General features: G+C 37.5%; 1 protein-coding gene across 2 annotated transcripts in view; it reads right to left on the minus strand.

Moving 5' to 3' along the window:
- Positions 1–284: 284 nt before the first annotated feature.
- Positions 285–27,686, minus strand: part of KCTD8 (potassium channel tetramerization domain containing 8) — a 314,322-nt gene continuing 286,920 nt past the window's right edge. Inside the window, exon 2 of one of the 2 annotated variants that reach the window (XM_069105162.1) lies at positions 285–1,633. In XM_069105162.1, the coding sequence (XP_068961263.1) occupies positions 1,173–1,633 (461 nt within the window). In that variant the 3' untranslated portion in view covers positions 285–1,172. The remainder of the gene's footprint in view (positions 1,634–27,686) is intronic. The other variant, XM_069105163.1, reaches the window with a different exon arrangement.

The raw sequence follows: 27,686 nt of genomic DNA on the forward strand, positions 1-27,686 counted from the left end.
TTAGTTGGCAACTATAATTAATTAAAATAGGAATCTCTCAAATCGTTCTTGCCTCCACCCCTGATTGCAATTCCACTGCTGAGCTCCCTCTTGTCAATGTAGCCTATTAAGGCTGATGACCTAGGATTGCTGCCTCACACCATAATCAACGGAATTTGTCATGAAAGTTGATTTGAGGGTGCTTTTCATGCTGCTTGCCTGGGTCCTGGCCCCAGACATGGAAAGTTCTAGCTCCGTTTGTCCATATTGGTTTAGGTTATAAAGATGAGGCCATAGACATCAAATCATTCTATCACATGTTCCTTTTTAATAAACACATTAAGATCTTTTTTCCATTTGTCCAATTTTGTTGACTTAACATGATAAACAGGAACTTTCAGAGTACCATCAGATCAATTTTCACAACCTGCTGCAACATTTGCATTTCACAGAAATAATCCTGACGAGCACTAATAGATGAATGTTGGTGCCATAATAAAACAGTATAAGGCATATTTACACCATCTTTACATAGAGAACACCATACACACAGGAAAACCACAGATCTGGAACAACATAAATTCAATCCCCAACACAACTTAAGTGTATCAGCTTGGCCTGAAACAAATATTCATCCAAGCAACCTACCAGTATTGCCTTTTTTGTGTGTGACTTAATTTAAACATTGTGCTCATGCAAAAGAGAGATTTGCTTTATTGCATTAACAATGAGACAGTTTGGGGACTGGGTTCTATAACCATCTTCTAATATTTTATACTTCATGTTGCTTCATCCATATTAAGTCATGTTTATTGGTGACATAACATGGGGTGATATGATGACTGGTGTTTGATGGACTACAAAATGACAAGATGTCCAGTTGACTAGAGCTTGAAAAATCAAGATTCCAAGATTCTTGATCATGCACATTTCCACTTCACACTTACAAACTGCTTTAGGTCAGACACATCATTTTGCATTTTGTATTTCTGTTTGCTTCATTTGTCTTTTTTTTTTCATTTTTTAGAAAAACAAAACAAAACCAGTTACTGTCCACCATCTACTGTTTACGGAAAGAAGAGCAGCGAGGACACACCAACTGCAGAACAGATCATAAGGAGGACATCAGTCAGGTATTGGTAATTGAATCAACATTGGATATTACTTGAAATATTTTGTGAAGCAGACAATTACTATAACCCATACTTCTGTAACAGTTCAGATTGCCACTGCCGTTTGCGTTCTGGAAAATAATCTGGAATATGGATTTTTTTAAAATCCTGAATGCATTTTTTCATCTCTTCTTCCACACTCAACTTCTCACACACTTTCTTTTTAGAAAGATTTGTTTCACGAGACTTGCTAATTAGCGTCTGAAAGAGTTCACTGTTCCTGCGTTTGTCTGGTGGTGGCATCCACTGCACAGGTGCCTTTTTTGAGGGACGATCCAATGTCAAAGTATTTGGTTGGTGGGCTGCTGCCTGCTGGGCATTAGCTGGGTTGTCTTGTGGGGTGCTAGCTTCTGAGTGGCTATCACAACTGGAAGTGGAGAGCTCATTACAGGAAGTCCCACTTTCACTTCCTTTGTCTGTGACTTTATCCTGTTTCCTATCTTCATGTTCTTGCTTGGGTGACACTGTTTTCTGGGGTGGTCCTAAAAGAAGAAATGGGAAAGAAAACAAAGAGTGGGGTGATTAGACTGAATAAAAGCTACATGTTCTCTAGACTTATCTTTAATCTCATATAAATCTTTGCTGTTGGGGAAATAAATCTATAAAATTCAAACCTCCTGGCAGTTAATGAAACATGCAGAATGTTGACAGTTTTTCTGTACCAGAAAGGCCTTTAGGCAAGTTGAATGAGCTATTTTGGTAATTGTCTAGCATGGATCACTGAAAACAGGATTATTATAATTTACTAGTCCTTTTGCCTTTTGTAAAGCTCTTAATTAAGTTGTTGTTGTTTTCCCTGACTACTGTGAGTAGATACCTGTCTTGTCTACTTTTTGCTGCCAGGGAAACAAGCCTAGGGCTATTGCTGTCATTTTACAAAGTGGCAGTATTCTTGGTGGCCCAGGGGTACAATAGCATTATATATGCTTCTAGGGAGGAGATGGGTTTAAATCTTATACCTAGTCACTTAATCTTGTTTCCTGCCTATTTCCTTGGAGAGAGTGATGAAAGTAGTGAAAAAGATGGTTCTTTTTCAGGGCCAAATTGTACAGTGAAGATGTATAGAATGAAATACTCCACTTCTTTGAAATATAATACTTGCCTTTTGAGCTAAATTACCTATTAGGCAAATTTTAACAAAGTTGCCAAGATAACTATTTAAAACAGTTTTTTTTTTCAGTAGGGCACATATCTTACAATACTTGACTTGATTGTAGGATTTAAAATATATTTCTCAAACCCCAGAAATTACACAAAACTCTAGTAAGCACTTTGATGAACAAAAACCTAATCAATTAGTCGAAGCTTCAGTCCACTTGCATTTCTGCTTTTCTGATGTCAAGTTGACTGAAACAAATCTTCAGTAAACTGACATAATAGCAAGCATTTATAGTACATACACATATATAGAAATATATATGTGTATGTGTGTACCCAAGTACACACATACACAAACCACATCTCCTCAGTAAAAAATACATTCTGTAGTAATAGAAAGTCAGTAAATCTTTGCTGCATTGCATCATTGTTTCTTGAGGACTAGGCTAGCTATGTTTGTAGAAACTTATCAACAGACTAGTAAAAGCATATATTTCGAGTTCTTGAAGATAAAATATGAGATAATATCAAAGTTGTAATCTGGATTGGTGGAGGGGCTCTCTATGATAATGGAATTCTAGATTCTTGAAGTACCATGTTTCCCTGATAATAAGACACTGTCATTATTTTTTTTGGAAAGAAAAACACCAGAGGGCTTATTTTCAGGGGAGGGCTTATGTTGTCCTGCCTCAGCTCTCCTCCGTGGCACTGCTCTCAATGGTGCCAGCAAGCAAATCACTGGGGAAGAACAGGATGACGTGCTCACTGCTGCAGCTCTAATTGGATGCAGCTCGGAGCGCGGCTTGCATTTCACGGGGGGCGGGGGGAACGGTGCATACAGAGGGTACCGTAATGTAGCGTGTAGCACAGGGGATCACCTTCACTACAGTAGCAATCTCAATAGGGCTTATTTTGGGGGGAGGGCTTATTTTAGAGGAATCTTACACAGTAAGGGGAGGGCTTATTTTCGGGATAGGTCTTATTATCGGGGAAACACGGTATTAGGAAATAGAGAAAAATATCCACTGTATTTTAAATTGTGAAAGGGATGTCATACTACCTGCACAAACTAATATGATATCTGACCAGAGGAGAACAATGTTTAAATAAAATAAGTATAGTAGCCAGGTAAATCTGCTACTTATTTAATGTAAGGCTTGTTAAGATCCTTCCTTCTCTGAGATTTTCTTGGAAGGTTTACCCTCTTATTAGCATAGTTAACATCAAAGATATCTTTTATGCTGGTATTCCTTATGGTTCCTTGAGATAGTTTAAGAGCTGGATGGGACCTTAGATTTCCTCTAATTTAACCCCTTCATTTAAAGATGAAAATATTGATGCCCTAAGACATTGTGACGTGCTTAGGGTCACAGAACTTGATTCACTATGGGTATTCCTTGGTTCATTTGATGGTGATTAAGGTTAAGTGATGAGTCATGGCTAGTCATACACATTGATCTGTAAATGGAGGATGGAAGAACTAGAGAAAGATGTAGAATAAAGGAGAGGGTCCCTTTGAATATTCTTCTGGTTTCTAATCTAATTTCCTTCTCCCATAAGAATATCACAACTCAAGAAAATGAAACCCATCCTTGTTCTTATCTTTTCTATCACTCATGTCACTGCCCTGCTTAAGTTTCTTCTACCAAACTCAGCCTCACAGATCAAATTAAACCAAGTATTTATTGAACATCTATTATGTTTAAAACATTGACTGTATTGAGTGTCATGGGGAACACAAGGCATTGATTTGAAGGAGAGCATATGTACACATAAAAAAGATAAGGTATCTTTGCATGGGGTTATCAAGGAAGGATATCACAAAAAGGTTGGCTAAGAGCTATATCTTGAAGTATAGTTAGATGTTTACAAGTAGGAAAGTGTATAGACCATACTATGACAAAGCTGGCTGAGGGTTAGCTTTGCCAGGGCTAGCAGCCACAACTGGATATCTTCCCTCCATCAATGACAGAGTAAAACGAAGGAATCTGATAGTGGGAGAGAGAGATGAGATGGCAGATTTTCTTTCCTCTTTCTCTCCAACACAGTCATACTTAGACTATTAAACTTTAAAAGATCTTAGAGATCATTTAATTTAACATCTTCATATTATAGATCTGCAAACTGATATCCAGAGGGCAAACACAGATTTTCCTCAAGTCATGTTTCAGAATAATGGCAAGAGGGTCATTAGAACCTATTTCTCCTAGTTCTTCTCCCACTGTCTCCTCAGAGCTTTAGGTCTCGGTACTTTTTTATAGGGGCAGCTAGGTGGTGCAGAATGTACAGTGCTAGACCCGGAGTGGAGTGTACACAGTGTTCGGGAAAGACTAGTACCTCTGGTGTGAGGGTTGCCAAACCCTTTTCAGGGCTGCTTTACACCTTTGGTGTCCACCTGATCTACCTAACTCTCACTTCTGGCTCCAAGAAACTATAGCATGCACAGTGGCCACCCTCTGGTAGACGCTACTGGCAGACAGGCTAAACCAGGTTAAGGGTAATGAAAGGGTCTCAGATCCATCAGTGAGTTAGAGGGGTGTCTGCCCCAAGCATATGAAGACTTCCCCTGGTGGAATGGATGGATGAGAACAATTTGTTTCAGTGGCCATGAAGGCAGCTGAAGAAAGTGCTGTGGAGTGCTTACAACTTTGTTAGACATTAAAGATGCCAAGGTCATTCACTTCATCTTGAGCCATCATCAGTCATCTTGACTCGGTCCTATTGCTGTACTGTAATAACTCTAGAAGACAGAGTGAGGCCGATGACTTCTTACAGCTGTGCCTCACTTAAATTCAACTTAAGCAGGAATCAAAAGACATCACCTGCGCCATTTTACCATTTTTACCTACTCTACTGCAGAGAGCTCAATTCCACTGGGCTGGCCACATTGTTCAAATGCCAAATGTATGCTTGCCAAAAAGACTATTTTATGAAGAACTCACACAGGGCAGGCACTCACATGGTAAGCCAGAAAAAAAATAGAAAGACAATTTCAAGATGTCTCTTAAAATCAATGGGATTTATTGTGACATGGGAGACACTGGCACAGGGCCCCCACTGTGGTGTGCCTTCATCAGAGAAATGAGCAAAACAGAATTGACATAGCTCAAAAGAAATACCAGATGCGCAAATTTAGAGAGTCCACTGTAAATGTTCACATGAACTATTGGTGTCTTGTATTAGTCTGATCAGCCACAGTTGGACATACTGTAACTTGACTCTTACCATAGTGATGTAATTTTGGTCCTCTTCAAGAACAAAGGACAACAAACAACCAACCAGGGCCTGGAGGCAAGAAGACTCATTTTCCCTAAGTTCAAATATGGTCTCAGGCACTTACTAGCTATATGACCCTGGGCAAATCACTTAGTCACAGGTCACTGCTTTTTTTCAGTTTCTTCATCTCTAAAATGACTTGGAGAAGGAAGCAGCAGTTTAGTCTAGGATCTTTGCCAAGAAAACCCCAAATGGAGTCACAAAGAATTAGACATGACTGAAAATGACTGAACAACAACTTCTTTACAATCTTAAAATAATTAAAGACCACCCAAAAAACTTCTGTATCAATGGATTATCTCTATCATATTTACCCATTATGAATTAAAACATCTTAGTATTATTTTGTAATTGACCTTGAAAATCTTCCAAAATGTCTTCAGGACTTCAAGTGGTCCCTAGAGCTAATTTTGAGATGCACTGCTTTAATTATACAATGACTAAGACAACTTTAATTTCAGAACAAGCCTTAGGCAGGAGGTGATTTTTAAGTATATGACACCTCCTATTCCTTCAACATCATTCTATCTGCTGAGTCAGAACTTTCCTTGACAGGAGACAATATCTTTTCTTCCCATTAGAGATAAATGGTTAAAATAAATGCTTGGGAGAAGCAACACATTAATTGGAAAATATTTCAAGCTGGAGTATAAATAACTGATGCCAGATTTTGTCCTGAACAAATGGGAGGATGTTATTTGTAAGTATACCAGACATCTCCAAGGGTAATGAGAAAGAATATTTCTGGAGGGGAAGGATGAAAAAATGGGGAACTGGAGTCAGCACAGAATATTTTTTTGTCAGCATTGTCACTGAACAAATGTGTATTTAGTATACTTTATATGTACAAGAATCTTAGACTTGAAGCTGGAAGGAACTTTGGTCATGCAGTACAATTTCTTCATTTTATGTGAAGATACTGAGGCCCAGAGAGTATTTTTCTTCTCTAAGATCACGTAGACAATGAATTGCACCATCAGGATTTCAACCTGAATCCAACTTTCCATAACATGGGCATGATGTTAGGGACTATGAGTGAAATAAACACATATAACCAATGTACAAAGAAATGTACAATACTACAGGACTACAATAAGAGGAGGGGGCTCCATTTCCATCTGGAGCGAGAGGAAAGCCATCACGGAGAACATCTGATCAATGTTTGTTCATCAACATCATCGACAAAGGATAGAGAAGGGTAGGAGGCTAGGTATGACCCCACACTTAGGTTCAAAGATTTAGAGCTAGAAAGGACTTTGGAGATCTAGTCTATGGCTCTCATTTTTAAAGGAAGAAACTGAAGGCGTCAAGAAAGTTAAGTGATTTGTTCCAGGTAACAGAGATCCTTAAATAAAAGATTAGCATAATATATAATTTCCTTTCCAGACTTTGAAAGTGTAGGAAATATTTTTAAATTGTTATCACTTTTAAGTGTGCCATGATCTTGTGGCAAGAAATAAAATCATTAAAATTGGCTGTCTTGAGGAATTTATAATTCATAAATTCTCCAGTCATGCACTGTTTATGAAGTTGCCCTCAGGAAGGAAGGACACATAACAGATGTAAAAACTCAGTGTCAGAAGACCTATGATCTATTGATATATTATATAAAAAAAGGTTAAACCTATTTTGTCTGAACCATGTTATCTAGATACCAAAGTGTTAATTCTCTGTAAGAATCCTGTTTTTTTTAAAAGGATATTAACATAATTGTAATTAAATTCTGTAAGATACTCTAAATTTATTTTTGGTTCATACCTCCAATTTCATCAGACCTCCAGATAAGAAAACTTCCTCTATGAAATTTCAGATTGCTCTGCAGTTTGGAAGTATGAGGATTTTTCCTGGGGACATTGAGAGGTTAAGTAATTTGACATGGGTCACACTGCTGTTGTATATCAGAAGGAAGATTTGGACCCAGATCATCTTAACTCAGAAGCCAGTTCTTCAATCCATCATTCATTCTCTCTAGTAAGTACTGATTTTAAATGTGATATTATTATTCCTATTATTGTTTTTATTACTTTAGATGGAGTAAAGAGTAAGTAGCAATGGGCAAAGCAGAGGTATATGCCATTTATGACAGGGAAAGTAAATTAATTCAGAGGAAATAATGACCCATTTCAGTTATCTAATTTATTTGTGGATGTCTGCTAATTGCAGGCTTCCAGGAATGATTTAAATCTGAAATTTTTACATCATTCCCTTCAATGGTCCAAAGCTTCTCTAATTGCCTTAAGTGCAATATGAATAATAATTGAAATAAAAGAAATCTCTTCATATTCATGAACAGGAAGAGTGTCAGAACCTTTCCCCCCATGCCCTTCAAACAGTAATAGAAGTAAATAGGCAAAGCAATGAGTTTCTGAAGAGCATTTTCCTTACTGGGCCAGAACACCAATCTGGTCTGGTCAAAAAAAGAAAGTGATTTGGAGGACTCATCAACATCTCTACTGGGAATTATTCTCTCTCTCTCTCTCTCTCTCTCTCTCTCTCTCTCTCTCTCTCTCTCTCTCTCTCTCCCTTCTTCCACCTTCCCCTCTTCCCCACACACACATACACCACTGAACCGTTAAACATGATTGATAGAATGGTCTAAATGTCTTGCCCCGCAATTTCACAATAAATTATAGATAGCTACCAACTACTGCTTAGATATTTTAATTAACCAATAGCCATTATTTAAATATTGGAAAGTATTTTAATTATTGAGTTTTTCAGTTTTTATCCTGAATATTCAATTGTGTAGACCAGGGTTCCCAAACAAGCAGTCCTAGAGCTCATAGAGTTTGAAAACTTTACCTGGGAAATGTGTAAATTGGTGGCTGATGGCACACTTTCCTCTCCTGCGTTTGACTGAGATTCCAATAAGAAGAAAAAACCTACCAGTGATCTTTCCCACCTTCCTATTTTGAGTGAAAGTCTCTGAGGCAATGAAAAGCAGTCCTTCCTCACAAAAGCCAGGAGACTTGGTATAGATATGGTTATAGGCCCTATGCTCTTTCCATTAAACCAGACAGACACATTCAGTGTATGACTATACCTTGCGCTTTCTCGTAAACCTCAACAGTAGTTAGAACTCCAGAGCATGAAATACAATGATAGAATTCAAAACATCAACTATTTTAAAAATTGCTTTTCCACATTTGTTAAGCACCTGCTAGATATAAGATCCTATAAGGGGCATGGCTATATGAAAACAAAACAAAACTCCTCCTTTTCAGCAGCTTCCAACTGGCCAGGTGAGATATGATGTCATTGTCAACTGAAGTTCATGACCCTTTGTAGTGAGTGTAGCCAGTGCCTGAGCCAAAACTACATCATGGTATGTAGATTCAACAGCAATAAACAATGGCCATTTTATTTCTGAGAAGAGACTTAGAGAAGAAAAAAAGAAGAAACATTTTCTCCCATTTTGAGTTACAAAAATTTGCAGATTAAAAGCAATAATAAAAGCATTACACCAGAGAAAAGAAAGGAAATGGAGAGTATCTTAAAAATGGACAAGGGATTATAAAAGCTGGGTAAGATATGATTCTAGATTTATTCCATTAGGTTTTATTACACTCCAATAAAAAAGACAAAAAGGCCTCCACTCTACCTTGTCCCTTCTCCTGGATCATTTAGGCAGGGCGGGGCAGATTCCTACCTTATCAATATGCATAATGCCTTCTAAAGCAACATGTGATCCTTCTACCTGGTTTTAGCTTGTACAGACCTGTTTATTTGCATGCTTGTTTATTTTGGACTATAATACAGGGTCATTTCCAAATGAAGCCTCTTTGTACAACTGCACACTTGACAAAACCTTTTATTTAAATCTCCTTACCTTCCTAGTGATGATAAAAAGACTCTGTGGATAATGTGGCTGCAATAGACACAATTCCCAGAGGGGAGATTACCCTTTAATAGTGCTAAACTCAATGGCGTGTGAATGGTTATGTGGTGCTTGAATTGAATGAACCAATCTATCTTAAAGATTAGAACCACATGCCTCTAAGTAATAAGTGGCTTATCTCAAAAAGAGGGGAAAAAATTATCAGGTAGAATTTGTGTATCTGGGGTGGGGGGTTATATTAAGATCTTCTTTACATGCCCAATCAGTAAAACTCCAACATTAAATGGTAGTTCGAAGGCAGTGTGATCCAGTGAAATGAACACTGGAGTCCAAAGATCTGGGTTTGAATCCTGACTGTGCCTCTTGCCCCCCATGTAATCTTGAGTAAGTTACAACCTCCTTCTCCTCTGTAAAATACATAAAAAAATAAAAATAAAAAAAATACGTAAAAAAATAAAAAACGGTTGAATTGGATAAGTTCTAATATCCCTTGTGAGTCTGCATCTATGAACATATGTATGAGGCTACATTTTATTTTGGGGGAAAGGACAGTGAAATTTAAGTTGGAGCTATGAAAAAGAATTTTATAATAAGCACTTTAAGATCTGGAACCAAAATCTCATCAATGCTGGATACTCCCTCTACCTGGGCAGATGGCAGTCTCTCCAAAACTTCTCATCCTATGCCATTCTTTTCAGGAACTCATGTGAGAAAATGTTAAGCTCATTCATGCTGCTTTTTTTTATGTTCACTGACAGCATTTTTGAAGGGGATTTTTGACTTTTTTGAAATATGGTTTGAGAAGGGAATATATTCTCATAATCACAATTTTCTCTTCTGCTCATTGATACCTGAGGTTTATTTCCTTTTTTTTTTTTCATTGTGTCCTCAGGACAGTCCACAACCATTCTCTCCCTTTGCTAGAAGCTACTTGATAACAAATTCTGTCTCTCTTCTGTGAGGTCATCCGTGATCAGCAATGAGTTAATCTTTCCCTTTTCTGAAATACCAGAGCACAAATTGTCTGTACCGCTCATTTGGCACTCACTGCTATATTGTTAGTTATTTTTTGCGTAGGTGATCTGTTCAGATGACTCCACAACTCATGGACCAAAATAATTCTCATCACTTTATATTTTAGTCAATTCAACTTAGAAATGTGTGCCAGGACAGAGAGAAATGTCAAATAATATATGGTCCTTGTCCATTGAGAGCTTATAGTCAAAGAGGGATAAAAGACACAAACACAACAGTCATAACATAATGTGATAAATGATGAAACCTTTTGAGAGATGTAATTGAGTAGGTCATTATGGTTGGGAAGATCAGGGAAGATTCCATGGAGGAAATTATATAAGAGTTGGGATTTAGAGGGTAGGAATTCAGCAGGCAGATATGAGGAAATGAACATTCCAAGCATGAGCAAAGATACGGAAGTGGGAAAATATGGTTGAGATAGTGAGTAATTCAGTTTAACTGGAATGTAGAGTAGATAAAGGTAAAAAGTATGAAAAAATAATGGATAGATAGAGTAACACACTATTGTACTATTTGGTATAATTAAGGTTTTTTTCAACTATTTTGGAAAACAATTTGGAATTCTGCAAGAAAAGTTGCTGGACTGTTCAGGCCTTTGACCCAGCAATTCCCTACTGGGAATATAGTATATAGGCCTTACAAAGAACAAAAAATTCATAGCAGCACTTTTGTGGTACCAAGAAAAACTAGAAAAAAAGTGATTGGGGAACGGTTGAACAATTTATGAAGGATTCAGAGAAACATAATAATATGTATGAAATGATGAAAATGAAATGATGAAAACTTCATCTGCAGATATTGGAATACAAATGACAAGAATTAAAAATTGCAACTGAATGCACATTAATGACAAATTCCAGAGGACAGATGATATTAAGATAAGTGATACTTCTTTCAAGCTTTTACTAAAGCCTATTGGTGTGACAGGCATTATGCTGAGGATAAAAGAAAGACAAAAATAGTCCCTACCCTCAAGGAGCTTGCAATCAAATGAACTGTGGGTACCAAATGTGGCAGATGTAGACAAATAGGTTTCTGTGTTGGTTGGATTTGTTCTGTTTATCTCAATTGCAAGGGTGGACTCAATGCCGGGGGAAGGATACTTGATTATGATGTGATAAAAAGATATCAATATAAATTAAAAAAAAAAAAGAAAATGCAAAATAAAAGGTGGTATCAAGATCTTTAAAGATGTTGAATGCTGCTGTGTGGGATAGAGACCACTACCAGGTTGTCGTTTTTGCTGTTTTTTTTTTTTTTTAAGCAATTGGGGTTAAGTAATTTGCCCAAGTTTACACAGCCAGTTTTTTTGTGAGGGTGTTAAGTATCTGAGGCCAGAACTGATCCCAGGTCCTCCCGACTCTGGGGCCCTTGTCTTACTCACTGTGTCACCTAGCTGCCCCTACTACCAGATTTTCAAAATCGGAGTCTAAGTGGGAAGGCAGAAAGAGTCCTTTATTTTTTCTCATGAGAAAGGGCACAGCCCTCATCAGCCCTTGTCACTGAAGAGGAGTCAGCCAGGGTGTGCAAATTGTGGAAGCTCCCAGCTTCTGTGATTCTAATCCTAACCTGGCCCATTCCTGTGTCCCATCTCATCATTGGTTGGTGAGATGGGTTCACATTCTCTTTGCAAGTAACTAGCTAATCAGGGCAAAGCAATCTCAATCCTTCATTACCATAATTATTCATGAATTAGTATCCTATCTGAGGACAATGTTTTCCAATCCCTCATTATGCACCTAATTTGGATATAGCCAATGAGAGCTACAGTTGACAATCCTTTATTATCATAATTATTCATTTGACCCTTCTACCCAATCAGAAGTAAACATCCTTCAATGCCTTACTTGTACATATCTATATACCAAATTTGGGGGCAACCAATGAGAAGAAGGCTAGTATTGTTTCCTTTAAGTTTTTTTTTCCCTCTTTCTGGGCCTGTGGAAATGTAACCCTTTGCTATCTCTCAGGCTACACTAAAGAATTTGAATACATCAAACAATTGGGAGTCATGGTGGGATTTGTAGCAGTGACAGGATGAGATCTGTGCATATGGAAGATTTGGCCTCGAGGAAAGATAAAGTGGAGGAAGGAAGCTATTACAAAAGCCTAACAAAGATAAGTATAGGTAGTAGAAGTGTAAAAAAGAGAAAATGGGGATGAGATACTGGGGAGGTAGATTTATTTTCTGTCACTGGCACCCCATTCACCAAGTCTTCCATGCATGAAAAAATATTCTCTGACTCTTCCCTCTTCCTTACTTCTTACAATAATTAGACACTAAGTTAAACTTTCTCCAGAATATCTCTCACATCTATTATCTGCTCTTTATTCCCACAATTGTTACTTTATTATCATTTACCTGGACCAGGTGTGGGAAACCTATGACCTTAAGGCCACATGTGGCCCTCGGTCCTCAAGTGCAACCTTTTGATTAAAGTCAAATTTCACAAGACAAATTATTTGTTTGGCTTATGAAGTCTGGCTTCAGTCAAACTGCAGCACTTGACGACTTAGAGGGTCACATTTGGCCTCAAGGCCACAGGTTCCCCACCCCTGACCTGGATTATTAGAAAAGCTTCCTATTAGGACTTCCTATCTCTGTGATCTTTTTCTTCCCCTATTCAATCCTTCATAGAGCACCCCACCTAATTAACATATATTGTGCATAGATCTGATCATTTCAGTTCTCTGTTCAAAACCTTTCACTAGCTCTCATTGAAAAAAATTAAGACAACTTGGTCTAGAATCAAATGATTCTACAGTCTGATCAAGTTCTATATTTCTCTTTATCTCATATCATGCATTCCCCACTCAGGAGGGACTATTTGTTGAGTATGTTACCAAAGGGATTTCTATACAGTTTAGGATGTTTGTTCTCTAAAATCCCTCTCTCAATCTGAGATTCAATGATGCTATATGAAATATTGAACTGGAGCTGAACAGAAATGCATGCAACCCATGGCCCATGCTTTCTTGCTTCCCTGTTGTTTATTATGCCTAGAATACCAAGGCCTTCATTTCTGTCCATTTAATTCTTGCTGCCTTTTCCAGAAAGACTTCCCTCCCCCATATTCACTATCCTGTAATACCACTGGATCTCAAACAATATGTTGCTTAAACATCTCATAGGCATTTGTCAAGTATTATTTTGATTTTTTTTTTGTCAAGAGGCAATATGCCATGGTAGATAAAAAAAAGGTCTTGTAGCCAGGAAGATCTGGGTTCAACCCTTGCCTTTGACTCATATGAGCGTTGTTACTGGGGACAAGTAGCTTAATCACTCTGTGACTCTGGTCAACTCTCCAGCTCCATAAACTACAGAAGAATTTCTGTTGTGCATCAGTGGAGGGTGTATGCACACTGTGATTTTAAGTGACTAAAATCCCAGGTTCCAATTTCCTCCCTTCTTCCCAAAAATCATTTTTTATCTGTCATATATTACCACAAGATAAATACTATGGGGGTGGTGTCTCTGTTTTAGCTACTATTTCCAAAACTGAGCACTTTATACATAGGAAGTGCTGAATAATGTTTGCTGAATAGAACTGATTTATTAAGAGCAGAATGAGATTATTTAGAGATGGTGAGGTCTTATCTCCCCAACTAAATTGTAAACTTCTAGAGGACAGACAGTATGTTATACCTTCTACTGCTCATCTCCTACTCTTCAGTACCCAACCCAAAAAATTCAAGACCATACTTGTTACTATATTAATAATTGTTGTTTGCTTAAAGACAAGTGAAATTTAAAACACCAAAGAGAACTAAGACAAGAACTTTTAATTGGTGAGTCACTATTCCAGATAAAAAGAATGGAATAATATGCATATTACAGAGAAATTTGAAAATAAGGGGAAATAAGAGGACTTGGGGTAAAGAGTCATTGAGAAAAAAGAGGATATTTCAGAAGTTGAAAGGGATGAGTAATACAACTGACAAAAGCATATCTAACCACTTTGGGAATTAGTACAATGCCAAGGGAAAAGATTTTTCTTTTTCCTATGTCTAGAAAGATGAAGGCAATCATAACCAATGCCCATAATCCAAACCAGTGAATTTATCTTCAGCAGAGCCAGTATCAGAAAATAAGTGACAAGGAAAGGGGAAAGCATTAGTAGTAAGGACATGGCCATTTATCTCATCCTGGAGACTGCCTCTGAAATAATTTCCATTGAATGAGTTCCACTTGACCCTCATTTCAGGCTTTACTTATAAAATAGTTGATTTACTGAGCATCTTAAGACGATTTACTGAGCATCTTAAGACGATTTACTGAGCATCTTAAGACGATTTAATATACTGTCCTCACAACAGCTCTGGTGCCTACCATTGTCCACAAAACAAATGGGGAAACTGAGACTGAGAGGAGTGACTTGCCAACACAGGTTCTTAGATCTGCTTTTCTAAAAGAAAGCAACTCAAAATGGGTTAACAATCTTTCTTTAATCAATTACACATATCATTTACCTAGTTCAGGGGGAAAAGTCAGCACCCCCAACTTCAGAGTATACAGAGGTTACAAGCAAAGAGAAACATTTCAAGCAGACAAGCTTCCAACTGTCCAACAATTACATCTATACCTAGTCAGTTACCAGAGAGGGAAGCATCAACATCTGGGTTTTCAAAGCCGGGAGGCTCTCAACAGCTTCCCAGAGTCTCATCTGGTCAAATCTCACAACACTTCTCAAAGTAAATCCCAAAGCAAAGCCTCACATCAGGATTTATATAGCCTTCTCCAGGCTCATAGAATGTAACAACCCTCTTGACCCACTGCCTAATCACAAAGTATCTCCTGAAAAACAAGCCTCCCACCACAGGCTCCAGGTGCACTTAACCTAGGGGCAGGGAAGATTTTAAAAATTTACATTCCTATAACATCATGTCATATACCTAGTAAGTATCTGAGGTTAGGTCTTAGAGCTGGGAAGACCTGAGTTCAAGCAACTTAAATCAATTTATGTCTCCTGTCAATTCTTTTCTTATGTGACTAAAATTCCAGGTCTGGACTTTCTCCCTAGGTCTTGCTGCCCCAAGTTCGGTATACTATTGATTACATCACATGCCTCTCTTTAGAGGCAGAAAAGGAAACCTTATACCTAGATATGAGTACAGGAAGATCTATTTCTTAAGTCAACCCTGTCTCACCTATATATCATGGTGTTTGATGAATCGAACTAAATATCTCTGAAACAGATCATCAGGTATCCATTTATACTCTTAGCAACTACTAGCATAAAAAAAAAACATTTGGCACTGAAATAAAGAAAATACTTCATAGTATTTCTGAGCATCAAAGATGGGCCTTATCATAACACAATCATACCTCTTGGACATTTTTCATGTTGTATATGACGAGGCCTTCAGTCTTATGGGATCCCAGTACTTCCCTTCAAATGTCTCTTCGTTTTCTCATTCCTATGGCTTTGAATTTACTACTTCTTTCCATTATCAGTTTGGTTTGGTTTTTTTTCATCATTTGTAAAAGAATTAACCATCTCAAAATACCCTTCTTATTCTGAGGCATATTTGCCATGAGACCCTATTGATTTATTCTGCTTTCAAGTTCGTGAGTACAAATTTAAGATTGTTATTCCCCATCTATAAAATGTTGATACTAATACCTAGATGGTGCTTGGTGAGGATTAATGAGATGTTGTCTGAACATGCAGAGAGTCTCTGGGGGGAAGAATATTTTGTAAACACAGAGGTGGAGGGGCCATTATAATATGCTATACAGAACAAATTTATACTAACATAAAAACATGCTGGCTGTAAATTATCTGGGCCTATTATAAAATACCAAGCAACTGCCTGAGGCCAAAGTTAAAACTTGGTGACAGCAAAGACAGCAGGGGATGTGGAGTGTGGAGTGGGGAAACATTTACAGAGGGGTGTAGCAATGAAGAATAGAAGACATTTCCAATATTCTGGAATCTTCACTGCCTGGCTTCCCAGTGTTCCCAACAATTGTCCAGGTGAGGTGCCTATTAGCTGAAATGCTAATTAATGTAGATAAAATTGAACTATTATTTTACAAGAGATCTTTAAGGAATTGCAGAATCAGAAGCTTCAAATCCTGAAATGGACCTAGGTGTTTATCTCTGTCAAACACCTCATTTTGCAATTGCAATCCAGAGCTGGGAAATGACTTGACTAAGGCCCCACAGGATGGTACTTTCCTAAAGCCTGCTTTTATAATTTATAAGAGTTTATCCCCTAGGTAAGTAGTGGTGTCATTGTAATAAAAACAAAATATAAATAAACTTTGTAGTTAATTTTAGTCAGGAAGACTCATTCTATCAAAAACCTGTATCCTTAAAACTACTTAGCTTTAAAAATTGAAGGATAGTCAGGATCTAACAGAATCAAAGAATCTTAAAATTAGAAGGACCCTAGAGGGTAACTACTCCACCCTTCTCTTCTGTGTGGAATCCCTTCTAGGAGATTTCTGCTGTCTATTGTCTAGCCTCTGTTTTTACACTTTCATTCATGAGTAATTCACTATTATGGAGTATGGAGTACAGAGCACAGGACATGGAGTCAGGATTTCTACATTCAAAATGTGATGCTGAAACTGAATAGTTTTGTGACCATAAACACAAGTCACTTAATCAGTGTTTTTCATTTACTAAGTAGGGATAATAACATTCTTACTGTCATATAATTATTTATTATCATTGCTTAGTTTATTATAAAATGTAATAGTATTTTTAGATTCCCTACTGTTGAATATTTTTTTTCTCTCCATTTGTCCTACTTCTACCCCTAGAGATTAATAGACTAAGTCTAAATCCCACATGGACGCTCTGTAAATATAAGAAGATAACAAATCTTAATCATCTCTGCTTCAGGTTAAATATCCCTGGCTCCTTCAATCATTACTCATAGGACATGCTACCTAAAAACTTTACCATCCCAGTCAACCTTCTGTGTACACAAGCTAATTTGTCAATGTCTCTCTCTTAAAATATGGTACCCCAAAGTAATTAATTTTGTAACGATTCTTCTCCACATTGTCTGAATTCCATCTTTAGTCATTACATTTGCATATATACAGCTGAGATAATCCAGTCATACAAACACCTCATCTGGGCAAATTTTTTACATATGTATATATACCCATATGGTTCTGGAGGAGAAAGTGAGGCTGGTGACTTTACACAGCCCTATCTCACTGTAATCCAATTTATTTGCAAGTCATGACATCATCTTCCTGATATCATGGTACTCTTGGAGAAGGAAGGACAGAACACAACCTATGAGTAGTCCAAGCTGCCTGGACCCAACTGGTCAGTTCCAGTTATGCAACTCCTCCCTTCCTCTCCCTACATGGGATGTCATACCCTTACCTGAGGGTACTCTGCCCAAAAGATGGTAAATTTTGGTGGTTGAAGCCTACCTTCATATTCTGGGGTTTATCACCAAGATATCTTTCTTAGAGACCATGCCTGAAACTCAGTTTCCTCTAACTCTCATTGATTAGACAACAATAGGTCCCTGCCAAAGCACCACTTAATGTTTTGTTTTGTTTTTAGGGAGGGCCCTGATGGGTCAGAGTGAATGTAAATAGTGTTTCCCTTTTGGACACAAACCATCCTGAGTGTCTCTCCTTCCCCTTTGTTTATTAAAGGAACCATCCTTTGGCTCACTTCTTAAAGAACCCTAATCACTGAATGGGTGTTGCTTCAGAAAAAGTGAAGTCATAATCCTCTTCTAGAAGAAAGGACAAACCACAAAATATATACATATGCATAATTTTTTGTGTGTAGATATATATTTATATACACACATATACACATGCGCACATATTATATTCATAAAGAGTTATCTATTTGAATGAGGTAAAGTTTGTAGGAAAGTAGTAGAGGAATTGTTAAAATACTTAGTATTTCATGACTGATCTTAAAGATTGAATACTAACCCCATGGTAATGATCAGAAAAGAAAGAAGAAAGGAAACAAGAATTTTATTACATAGCTATTTGTGTCAGGGGGGCTAGCCATATTGTTTGAATGTCATAAGTAAGCTTGTCAAAAAGACTAATTTATGGAGAACTCACAGGGCAAGTGCACACATGATGGTAAGAAAAACTGATACAAGGACATTATAGAGGTCTCTCTTAAGAATTTTGGAATTGATTATGTGACATGGCAAACACTGCCCAGGACCTCTGAGCGTGGTGTGCTTTCAGTAGACAAGGTGCTGTGCTCTGAGCAAAGCAGAATTGAAGTAGCTCAAAGATGTGCAAATTTAGAGAATCCACCCCAAATGTTCATATGAACTATTTGTGCCCAACCTACAGTAGAACACTCTGAGCTCATCTTAGTCTGATCAGCCTCATTTGGCTATACTGTAACTTGACTCTCTAACATAGTGATGTCATTTGGTCCTCTTTGAGAATGAAGGATGACAACCACTATATGCCAGGTGCTATACAAATATTTCTCATTATCTTGACAACAATCCCTGGAGGTAGGTGCTACTATTTCCATTTTACACTTAAGGAATATGGAGGTCACAAAGCTAGTAAGGTCTGAGGTGGGATTTGAACTCAAGTCTTTTTGGCTCAAAAGCTTAGCACTATTCATTGTGCCTCCTAGCTAGCAAGAGGCTCTGAATAAACTACTCACATATAGGGTAATTGTACAAACTAATATTTATTGAGATCTACAATATAAAAGAAATTATGCTGGTCACCTAAAAGAATTCAAGAGCATGGAAAAAATAATTATGGAGTTTTAGACAGACCAATAACATCATGCAAGCTAGTATGAGGGAAACTGAGATCATGGAAATGGTTAAGATATAAGCAGGGTGAGCTCTCTAACTAAGGGAATTAAACATAGAGGTGAGAAAACCCTACAAGTGTTTTTGAAACCAAAGTGCCCTGAAGCCCCGGAATTTTATCAATGAATCTAAAACTATATCTGAGGAAGACTTCCTAAAAGTAAAATGTTGAGGATAATTAAAATAATAATTTGCTCAAACCTTAGAGTTTACATTCATCAATAATTGGTAATAATCAAAGATTAGACAAACTTTTCATATCAATTTTTGTCTATTTCTTTCTCAGTGAAGAATTCTGCTAAAGTTTTATTTTTATTTTTACTGACCAAGCAAACCATAACTGAGTAGAAAATCAGGTTATTTTCTTTGACTCCATTAGCTGTACATCTGAGAAGTCTGTTTGAACCAAGAGGAATAACTATTGAAGTCCAAACCTGAGAAAGAGAGTGGAGAATGAGATAAGTGCCATGTGACTGGAGAAAAGTAAACATTATGAGTTTCAAAAGAGAGAAGAGAGTAGAGACTACAACTATACATTGGTGAGTTTAACTTTAATTTTAACTAGTTTAATTAGTTAAACTAGTTTAACTAGTGATAGTCAAAATTATGGAATTATTTATTAAAGTGGTTTCTGCTAAGCATCTATAGAAGATGATGATGTTGTAAAAAAAAAAAGCCTATGATAGATTTCATCAGAGAATGTTTGTTTGTATATGTATACTTTTTAAATAATTTTTAAAATATTTCTATTTCCATACATTATTATCTACCTTTTGTTTCCCAATGTTATACAAAGACTTTCATTGTTTTCCTATGTGTGTAGCAACTAGACAAAGATTTTAATGCTGGAATAAATACATTAAAAGGACATAGGAACAGGGGGATTAAGGATTGTGACCTTGCCTCCATTGCATGTCTTTTGTTCTGGTTCAAAAGTATTTCCACGCAAAGTCAGAGATCTCAGGCATTTCTAACAGTAAGTCAAATGGATATCAGGAATGAGGGACTGAGACTCAGCACCAGATACAGGGAGTTAAAAGAAAAGAGTTAATCTTAAGTCCGGGAGCATCATTTCCAGCTTTTTCTTTGGGAGATGAGGCAACACATTAGTAGAGCATGAGTATAATGACTCATTACCCCTGGCTATTGCAAAAGAACTATTGAATAATAGTAATAGTTCCTATTGAGACCATCTGTTTATTATTGCATTCCAGAAGAGTGAACCTTTATGGCCAACAGGTGACTCTGAAGAGATGAAGGCCAGAGGCTTATAGGGAGGGATGCATCTAGAAAACTGGTGAGACAGGATACCCAAAAGACAATGACAGGAAAACATCATAAGAGGACATCCATGCCCCAACAATACCATGTATGTATGTTGTGAATTTTCTTTTACATTTGTATATCCTCATCACAGGGTTTGACCTCCATGCTTGTGTCTTTTAATATATGTTTACAGGACTGGGGCACAAGTGGTGTGTGTGTATGTCTTTGTGTGTGCACATATTCTCTACCACTGGTGATGTGGCAGAGTACATGCAATGTATGCATACAGAGGGAATCTTCTTTTTATTTGCTATGCTTTTTTATTAAATGTGTCCTCTTTAAAGTAATATGTCTCCTAAGTGACTAGTAAAATACATTATAAACTACATAGTTCTGAAGGTATTTGAGAACATCTCAAACTAGAGATAGCTTTTTTTGGGGAGCCCATGGGTGAGAAGATTTGTTCAGGGATAGATACAATAATGTCAGTAGTGATTTAATGAGTAATTATTGACTTGAGGTCAACTTAGAAGGTGATCTTCAGTGGAGTGTCCTAGCCAAGTACAGTTTAACAGTTTTATCAGAGAATTGTATAAAGGCATAGATAAAATGCTTACCCAATTTAAAGATAACAGAAATCTGTGAGGGCCAGCTAACCCACTGGAAAACAGAATCAAAATTCAAAAATATTTTAACAGGTTAGTACATTAACTCAAATCTGATAGGATGAAATTTAATAGGAACAAATATAATGTCTTATGCTTGGGCTCTAAAACATCAGCCTAAAATGTGCAAACTGCGAAATTTTAGTGGCCTACAAGCTCTATATGAACAAATAATGATATGACATCTAAAAAAGTGAGCATGACTTTAAGAAAAGAATAGGAGTCAGTACAGGGAAAAGGGTGCTTCCACTGTACTCTGAACTGATCAGATAATATCTAGAGCACTGTATGAATTGTAGATGTCACATTCAAAGAAGGATATTTATGGTCTAGAACAGAGACTCAACCTTTTTTTGTCATATTCACCTTTGGCAGTCTGGTGAAGCCAATGGATGCTATCTCAGAAAACAAAATGTCTTGAAATGCATTAAAGATATATTGTATTGTGAAAGAAATTTGTTGACATATGGTCCTCAAAATGGTTTTTAACAAAGGAAGAAAGGAAAAAGAGAGAAACAATAAAGGAGAAAGGAAAAGAAAGGAGGGGGGAGAGAAGGAGTTCATGGACCCTAGGTTAAGAACTTCTGATTTAGAGAAATTCTAGAGGATGACAGAGATGATAAAGTACACCAAGATCATAAGGATCATTTGAAGGAACTAGATACATTTATTCTGGAGAAGAGAAGACTTAGGAGGGAGCATAGATTCTAAGAAACAGAGAGGAGTCTTTAGAGTTTATCTAGTTCAATGTCCCCATGTTACAGATAAGAAAACTAAGGCCCAAAGAAGAAGGGATTTCTTTTCAGAATCCCACATCTGTGACAGAGTCAGTTCTCTTACTCCAGATTTCAAGTTCTTTCCAATACACAATTGACATCATAACTGAATTGGAGTACCTAAAAGTTACAACAATGAAAAAGGAATAGCTTTCTGTTTTTGACTCAGATGGGGGTGTGGGAAAAATGAATGGCTATTGAAGATGCAAATTTATGCTAGATATTAGTAAAAATCTCCTCACAAAATAGCCCCAAAGCAGAAGAAATAGTTGTAGGAGATAGTGGACCTTCACTCATTTTATTTCATTTGAAGTTGGTCTTTAAGAAAAGGCTGGATCATCACTTTCTTGAGATGTTATAAAAGAGATTCTTATTAAAAAAAAACACAGACTGGAGGCCAAGTACTTCAGTTCTGTCCCACTCAGAGATTCTGTTATTCTATCAAATGATTTCCAATTTACATTAAATACATCTATATTACCTACCAATTTAAGAGAAATTGTCTTTCTGAAATTTGATCTATAATAACTGTTCACAATTTTACAGTGCTTATTTAGAAGGTACTCCACATTCAATATCTCATTCCATCTTTATAATACACTTGGGAGGTGACTATTACAAGTACAGCTAGGTCCCAATTAGTGCAAATGAAGAATCTCATGAAGTAGTCTCATGTATTCCAGTCGGTACTGTTGGAAATTATAATCATGCAAAATATGATAATTAGTTCCAGCACAATGGAAACATAAAATGTAAAACTGAATAACGCCACCACTTCACCCTAATGGGACCTAGCTGTATCCTCCCCTCAATCCCCATTTCACTGAAAAGAAATTGATGTCAAGAAAGGTGAAATGATTTGCCCAGCTCCACAGAGTTGCCAAGTAATAGACCTTGGATTCACATCCAGGCTCATTGACTCCAAATCCAGTGATCTTTTCACTATACCAGGCTACCTCCTGGGCTGCATCCTTATATGATGCTTAATTGTGTGCAGTGAGAACAAAAAGGAAAGTGAAGAGGGAAAAGTAGAACCCTGGGTGCATTACTCTGTGGATTCAGGAGCTGAAATAGGCTGCCATTTGCAGAGTACTGAAATGAAATTTGTACTATGTGGCACCTTTAACATTGACCCTTTGAATGACGTGTGCCTCCTGATCAGCAATGATTCTGTCATAGGTCCAGGAATTTCTGCTGAGAGCTTTCAGTGCCTAATTAAATAATGAGCAAATCTTGTCAGAGCTGTGATGCCTTGAACTTTTCGTGTCACCACAGAGTGAACTATAGTCCAAACCTAATATTTCAACAGTGGCAGTAACATCAATCTCCTGTTCTGATATTACAGTCTTGTGCGTTGAATATGAAGAATTGTGATATGATAGTAATAGGGCCATAACAAGATGAAAAGACCTTATCTTATTGGTAACATTTTATCTATAGATCAATCAAAATACCTATTTCAGGGCACAGATTGCATTTTAAATTTTTTTCTGGTAAACTCTTCTCAATTACAAGATATGGCTTTGATATAAAAAGCACTAACGTAGAAAAAAATACCCGATGTAATTTAAGCAGCATTCATAATAGAACATGCTGTCAGTGTGATGTACCTTCAATAACTCTACATGCAGTGCTAAGAGCACAGGATTCAAATGAATGAATCCTTTCCTTTGAGTCCTATGTAGCTCATATAAAAATAATCTACATTGTGTTCTTGCTGTTAACATCACAAGACTTAACAGAATTATTTGATATTTGGATAAGAAAGTCAAGTACAGGGCAGCCTTATGTATTTTAGGGGATTCATTATACTACCATCATTAATGTATACTGGAGCACTGCCTGGATGAATTGCTACCATTGCTTCTGGAAAGGGTATGTCAATCATGAATTCACCTGTACCTTACTAACCACCCCCTTTCCTTCTCAGGACCAATATAACTGATCTGACTATCACTCCTCTCTATGTGTTGTCTCTCCACCTGTGCACTGGATTGTAGAGACCTTGATAGTGCTGAATATTTCACTGTTTTAGATGTACCCACAGAGAAAGAAATAAGCCTTTATATAGCTTCTAATATGTGCTGACCTTTTTCCAAATGTTAGCACATTTGATCCTTACAACAATCCTGCAAGGTAGCTGATTTTGTTTGTCTCCATTTTGCAGTTGAGGAAATTATGGTGAATAGAGGTTAAGTAACTTGCTCAAGATTACTCAGTTCTAGGCAGTTTTCTATCCACTATGCCACCTAGCTCCCCCTCCTTCCCTTCCTCTGTTTGTGTGTGTGTGTGTGTGTGTGTGTGTACGCAGACATTTATACACATACACACAAATATATATATATATATATATGTGTGTATACACATGTAATTTAGTGATCTGTATAATAACAAATTGTATTCGTCTAAGGTATTGAAAGATAAAAGTTATGCTGTTTCATTCTAGAATGGGGAACAACTTATAATCTAAGAAATTAGAGAATTTAAGTCAATACAATCATAGTACATAGAGAACTGGCCTCAAAACTAGGAAGACCTGGGCCTATTTCACCTCTTCTGCATAACAGGTGAAACTAGGCAAGAGTCACTTACCCTCTCAGCGACTCAAGCAACTGTCTAAAAGTAAAGGTTGCCAAGAAAATGCCAATCTGAGTTACTAAATGGAATTTTCTCACTGAGAACTCTCCACAGTAATGAGATCAGGCTAACAGTAAAACCAAACTAACAAGTATTAAGTGCAATTCTCTTAATAACATATGCTTCTCCCTGAACAAAGGCTCATCTTTAAAAAAAATAGATGATATTATATGACTATGAGTCATGGAACAACACAGCTGGGAATACTTCCACTTGGAAATAACTGGAGGTCGATGAAGAGGTGCATGATCTGTATGAGCAGCCTACAATCCATTCCAAATAAAGAATTGTGTTGGCCTCAGATACTTAACACAAAAAATTAGCTGTGGGACCTTGGGCTAGTCACTTAACCCCAATTGCCCTACCTTCCCCCTCCAAAAAAAACCCAAAAACAAATAAAGAATTGTGGTGAAGTAGAATATGACTGGATAAAAAGATAGGCCAGTATTCTGGCAAAAGAAAGGGTGAGAAGCTGAGCATTTGATACCAATTGAATGCCAAGAGACCTACTGGAGGACTCCCAGCACATTAGAATAGGAGGAAAGGTCCCAGTGGATTTATAGAAAGACATGGGCAAGAGTCCCTCAAGCACAGGTACAATGCATCAATGAAGAGAATAAGCATACCAATGAGATAGCCAGGCACTATACCAGGGAGTACAAGGATGGGTAAAATATAGCTAGACTGTCAAAGTATAATCAAGTAGATAAGCTGTGGACATACAGAAATAATTGTCATATAATGTAGAGGGTGCATGCAAAGGAGATGTCTACAAAATGTGCTATGAGAAAACACCCTCCGGGATAAACAGATCACTTCCAATTGGAGGCATCAGGAAAGGCTTTGGGAAGAGATCAAATAATGGGTATAAAAACTATTTAAAAGCTGTCATTTTGCATAGTGCTTTAAGTGCTTTACATAAGTTAACTCATTTCACCCTCACAACAATCCTGTGAGATATATATTATTGTCATCTGCATTTTACAAATGAGGCAATAGAGGAGCAGGGAGCTTAAGTAACTTGGCCAAGGTTACACAGCTAGTCAGTGTCAGAGGCAAGATTTCAACCCAATTCATCCTGACTCTCTAGGTTCTGCACTATATCCACTGTACTACCTTACTGCCTATTTGAGAATGAATTTGAGATGGGTCTTGAAGGAAGGGGAAAAATCTCTGTAGTGAGGAGCAAGTAATGATTTATCCTGGCTAGGCACTTGCCGTGGAGCATACACTCTGATTTCTTCTGGTGGCCCCATGATTGGGCTACCTCCAATGAAATATGTGCCTTGGCACCTGGAACCTTCCTGATCCCCTGTGAAAGAGTAGAGTGTGAAAGAGGACTGGGCACTGAGCAGAAAGAATCTCCCACTCTGTGTACGCCAGAGGGAAAACAAGGTCTACTCTCAGTATCTTTCTCTCTTTTGAGCATGTAGCTTGGGACTCTCCCTTGGCCTCCCCATGAGATGGGGAAGGGAATTCTCCTTCCCCTTCCTGTGGCCAGCCATGGCAACTACCTGTGCGTGACAATGAGCACATGAGACTAGACCTGCATTCTCTGACTGCCTCTATTACTTTCAGTTGCTTTCCTTAAGCACCTTACAGAAGAGTTCCCATGAGAAATGGGCATCTGGAGCCTGACAACTAGCTACCTTGGGTTTTCAAGGATTCCTGGGTTCTTCAGTTGTGCCAGCGTCCCTTCATGAATTGCTCCCTATAGTTACTACAATGCTTCTTTGGAGGCTCAACCCAAGTAGTGCCCTGGCCTCTAATACGGACTCTAATACGAACTTGAGTAAGTTCTGCCAAAGTCAGGAGGAAAGAGCTGTAAGGCAGTCCCACATTTTAGGTTTTAATGTTCTTAATATCAATTTCCTGGGGAAGAATAATAGGAATGAAGGGTGATTGTATCACAGTTAAAGTATCTGTTAAGGTGTATTTCTGTGTCTTTTGTGTTTTATGCATTTCTTTTGAAGTTGAGTAATTCATGTTTTTCCTACTTTGACTGAGTATCCTTCTACAGTATAATGGACCCTGTCAGTGCCTTTAAAAGAAAGCCCAGCCTAAGCTTTATTCAAGAAATTGTACTCAAAGGTGTACTTTGGGGTGGCAGGGAGGGCTTGCAGTAATGAACCTTTTATTTAGGGTCTGAATACTCCTAGAACTAAGGTCCATTAGAAAAGAACATAGAAGAAGGGAAGATCATGATGAATATAATTTCACCAGAGAATACCATATATGAAGGGAAGAAAATATGTGTGACATCTAAAAAGGCAGGTTGGGGGGCCTTAAATGTCAGACTAAGGAGTCTGTAGGTAATGGTTTTGAGGGAGGAACATGATAAACACAGTGCACGTGGAAGATTTGCTACAATATGAAAGATGGATTGGAGAAGAAAGCATGTTTTTGCCATTGTAGAGGAGAGTTAAGTATAGAATTTCATGGGCTTCCCCCTCTTCCTAAGAGATCCCCTGCCAGATTTCATTCCTAGAGTCATCCCTCCCCAAAGCTTTTCATTTCTTTTTATTCATGAGGGCTTCATCCTCATGAAATAGAGATCTATTTCCAGTTGTAGAAGAAACACATATCTTTATTGATCTCTTCTGTTTTCTCATAGAGAACATGGAAGCACATTGAAGACCATTGGCATTGATGATAGGTTTTCCACTTCAGCAACATGTCAAATTCAGCTTCATGAAGAATTTCTCCATCTTAAGGCATGAATTTCCTGAGGTACACTATGTCATTTCCTCACAACATTGGTGCATAACTAAGACCCTTTATAGCAGGGTCTGTGGCTTATACTTCTATAACCAGCATAGTGTCCTCTGCTGTCAATGTATATTGTCAATAATATAAGTATATATAGTATATATAGTTATATATAATATAAATATATTTAATAATAAGTCAATAATATAAGCACTGGGAATACAAAGAAAGGCAAAAGACAATCCTTGTCTTTGATGAGCTCACCATCTAATGGGGGAAGGCGATATATAAACAACTACATACAAACAAGCTACATACGGGAGAAATAGGAAATAATAATCAAGGGACAGCACCATAATTAAGAGGGCTTGAGGAAGGCTTTCTCTAGAAAGCAAGTTTTTTTTTTTTTTTGCTAGGAATCAAAGGAAGCCAAAATGAAGAA

Source organism: Petaurus breviceps, unplaced genomic scaffold (assembly GCF_028583685.1).
Source record: "Petaurus breviceps papuanus isolate PSGF00001 unplaced genomic scaffold, PetGlider_PUasm1.0 76, whole genome shotgun sequence".
NCBI lineage: Eukaryota > Metazoa > Chordata > Mammalia > Diprotodontia > Petauridae > Petaurus > Petaurus breviceps.